Genomic DNA, 3,230 nt, shown 5'->3' on the forward strand with positions numbered 1-3,230 from the left:
ATTAAGTATCAAGCAGTTTGATTATAATTATATGGTAAAAGGTGATTTGTTAGCCTCTAGTATTCTCATCAATCTATTTCTAGGCTAATACAAAGAAAGTAAATCATGGCTAAACTACTAATCATTAGTGCAAGTGGCAAGACATAAAAAAAAATATACTCAGACATATTAAGATTTAACTCCAAGACTTTATATGATAATATTTCATATTTTAATGATCGTAGTACCCTGAAAGAACCGTTTGGCTCCAATTAGAAACATTAAAAACAAGGGTATTTGATTGTCATTTCATAATATCTATCCGACTACTACCTACTTATTCCCTGCTTCATCCACTCGATTCACTCGTTGTGACTCGGAGCATGCATGGACAAGTCACTAGAAGGGATAAACTTTTCGAACAAAAAATATTGTCAAAGGTTTAATGATTCTAGAATTTGTTTTATTGAGAACAAAGAAAAAGGAATTCCTTTCCCTTTTATCAACGAGGAGATTATTATGCAAGACTGAAATTACCAGGAAACTCTCGGGTCGGTGTGACTTGGAGGGACAGAGAAGGACTAGGACAATCTAGGAACTTATTAATTTATTATTAATTTTTTTAGGTGACACCTGGCTGGATTAATACTGAAGATGACCGGTTTAATCCATATAAGTTTTCCTAACAGTAATTTATTATTGTTGAACTGAACATAGGGGTGCTGCCATTGGAGGGCTTGTTTGAATTTTCAAATGAAAAATAAAAAATAGGAGGGCTTGTTTGAATTTTACCCCAAAAGATTGAAAGAGTGTTATGAGCCACGAGAAGAAGACCAAGAGCAGCACGTCTGTCTCATTTCATCGGGAATGATTCTATTTAAGCCCTCTTCTCTTCTTCTCTCTATTCTCTTCTTCCCTGACTCCACCTAGCTCCGATTCATTTCATCGTTCGATTTCACCTGCCCTAATTCTTTCTCCTCCTCCTCCTTCTTCGGATTGGATCAGCAGCTAGCGGCAGAGCTAGAAAAGGAAGGGCATGGAATTACCGCCTGGCTTCAGGTTCCATCCCACCAACGAAGAGATAATCAGTCACTACCTCCTGCCCAAGATCCTCGACCACTCCTTCACCGCACTCGCCATAGCAGATGTCGACCTAAACAAGTGCGAGCCATGGGATCTTCCAAGTAACTAATCCACTTCTCTCTTTCTTTCTTTCTTTTCCCTGAACCCTTAAACTCTAAACCCTAAACTCTAAACTCTAAAATTAGGCAAGGCGAAGATGGGAGGCAAGGAGATGTATTTCTTCTGCCACAGGGATAAGAAGTACCCAACGGGCACGAGGACCAACAGGGCCACACAGTCCGGCTACTGGAAGGCCACCGGAAAAGACAAAGAGATCCACAAGGGAAAAGGTGAGTTGAAATGTTAAACTCAACTTTTTGAGCAAAAATTATTTGGAATCGATTTTTTAATTTATTATTAAAATAACGATGATCTCAATTCATTTTTATTTTTTTTAAAAAAAATATTATTATAATAATAGTTATAAATTTATAATTGTTAAAATACGATATTGATCTGCGTTACCAGAAATTATAAAATTCTAGCCCTCGTTCATATACCTCTTGTATATAATAGAGTTCTTCTATATTCTCTTCCTCTTTATAAAGATCTTCATCCTCTTTTTCTTCGACAAGGTGCCCTTGTGGGCACGAAGAAGACTCTGGTGTTCTACAAAGGAAGGGCACCGAAGGGGGAGAAGACCAACTGGGTCATGCACGAGTTCAGGCACCAAAGCAAGGTACATGCATATCACAACTATGGAAATGGTTGTTCGTGTGAATTTTCTCCTGATTCCATCATATTTGTGAAAGATGTTGAAAATCCTGTGACTGCAGGATGAATGGGTTGTTTGTAGGGTGCTGGACAAGAACCCCTCGCAGTCGAAAAGCTTACAGAGGATCCAGTCCTTTGAAGATGAGCTCCTGCTTCCTCCTCCTCCGCCTCCTGCTCCGATGGCAATGAGTTTCTCCGATGTGCTCACGGCTGAAGAGATCGATCGGCAGCTCCTCATGAGCCTCCAAAATCAGAGCTCTTATTGCTCACTCCTCTGCGACTCGGGAGGTTACTTGTATCAAGATGAAGAACTGTTAAGAGGCTTTGCCACTGCATCATCATCTAGCACGATGAAGCAGCTGAAGGTGGAGAACTCCTTTGGCGACGAATACTACCACCATGAAGAACAATGGAGGAGTGATCGATTCTGAGAATTCTGAGTACATATATATATATATATATATACAGACCAATCTCTTGTTAATTAGAAAGGAAAGTGAAAAGAATTTTTTTTGTTTGTTTGAACTAATGTTGGGGGTTTAATTGTACTCTTTGTTTGTATTAGTTGTGGTTAGTCTGTCTAATTCATGATTTTGTTTGATTGTAAAGAGTGAAATTTCTTTTTGGAAATTTAAAAAATAATAATAATTTTCACCATTTTTGGAGTCTTATTCCCTGATGATACGATTTTTCTTCCTAATGAAGTTTTCTAAAAACTAAACTGACTCTTATATTTTTTTCTATGCTTTCTAAAATTATAATAATAATAATTTATTGAATATTTCAATACTCCCTCACAAACTAGTGAATTGGATAAAATACTTTGAGAGAGAACCTGATTAGATACTCCTTTGTCAGATCTGTGCCTAGTCGTTTTGGTCAGTCTATTTGAACTGCCTGTCTTGTTAGTCTTTTTTTAGTTCTTGATTTTATTTCTAATTTTATGTGTTTTGGTTTAGGGTTTTGATTTCTGATTTTCTGTTTCAAGGGCCTGATTTTTTATTTTACGGGATTCTGATTTCCAATTCTAAAGTTTTGGGGTTCTAGTTTTTGTTATGGGTTCTGTTTTGAGTTATGGACTTTGAATTCTAGGTTGTGGATTCTAGTAGGTTTTAGGTTCTGGATTCTGTATTTTAGATTCTGATTTTTATTCTAGCTACTATTTTTAGGGTCCCTCACAGCTATACGAAGGGAGTTAAATCATGGAGTTTTTAGCTTCTATTTTTGTTATTGGTTTCGGTTCTGTTTTGGATTTTGATTTTGGTCTGGGTTTTAATTCTATTCTGGATTTTGAATTTGTTAAGGGTTCTAGTTATGTTCTAGGTTCTGGTTCAATTTTGAGTTCTATTTTGGATTTTGTTATAGTCTTATGGGTTCTGATTCTATTTTAGGTTTTGGTTCTATCTTGGGTTTTG

General features: G+C 36.7%; 1 protein-coding gene across 2 annotated transcripts; it reads left to right on the forward strand.

Annotated features, from left to right (window-relative positions):
• Window positions 1-796: 796 nt before the first annotated feature.
• Window positions 797-2,480, forward strand: LOC121976148 (NAC domain-containing protein 87-like). 2 transcript variants are annotated; one of them, XM_042528166.1, is made up of 4 exons: window positions 797-1,163; window positions 1,248-1,391; window positions 1,650-1,780; window positions 1,878-2,480. In XM_042528166.1, exons 1-4 carry the CDS (start codon window positions 1,016-1,018, stop codon window positions 2,244-2,246), a joined length of 792 nt encoding a protein of 263 aa, XP_042384100.1. In that variant the 5' UTR covers window positions 797-1,015; the 3' UTR covers window positions 2,247-2,480. The 2 variants fall into 2 exon arrangements, with proteins under 2 accessions (XP_042384100.1, XP_042384101.1); XM_042528167.1 differs by having other exon boundaries at window positions 799-1,163; window positions 1,677-1,780.
• The last annotated feature ends 750 nt before the right edge of the window (window positions 2,481-3,230 follow it).

The sequence above is a fragment of the Zingiber officinale genome, chromosome 4B, assembly GCF_018446385.1.
Source record: "Zingiber officinale cultivar Zhangliang chromosome 4B, Zo_v1.1, whole genome shotgun sequence".
NCBI lineage: Eukaryota > Viridiplantae > Streptophyta > Magnoliopsida > Zingiberales > Zingiberaceae > Zingiber > Zingiber officinale.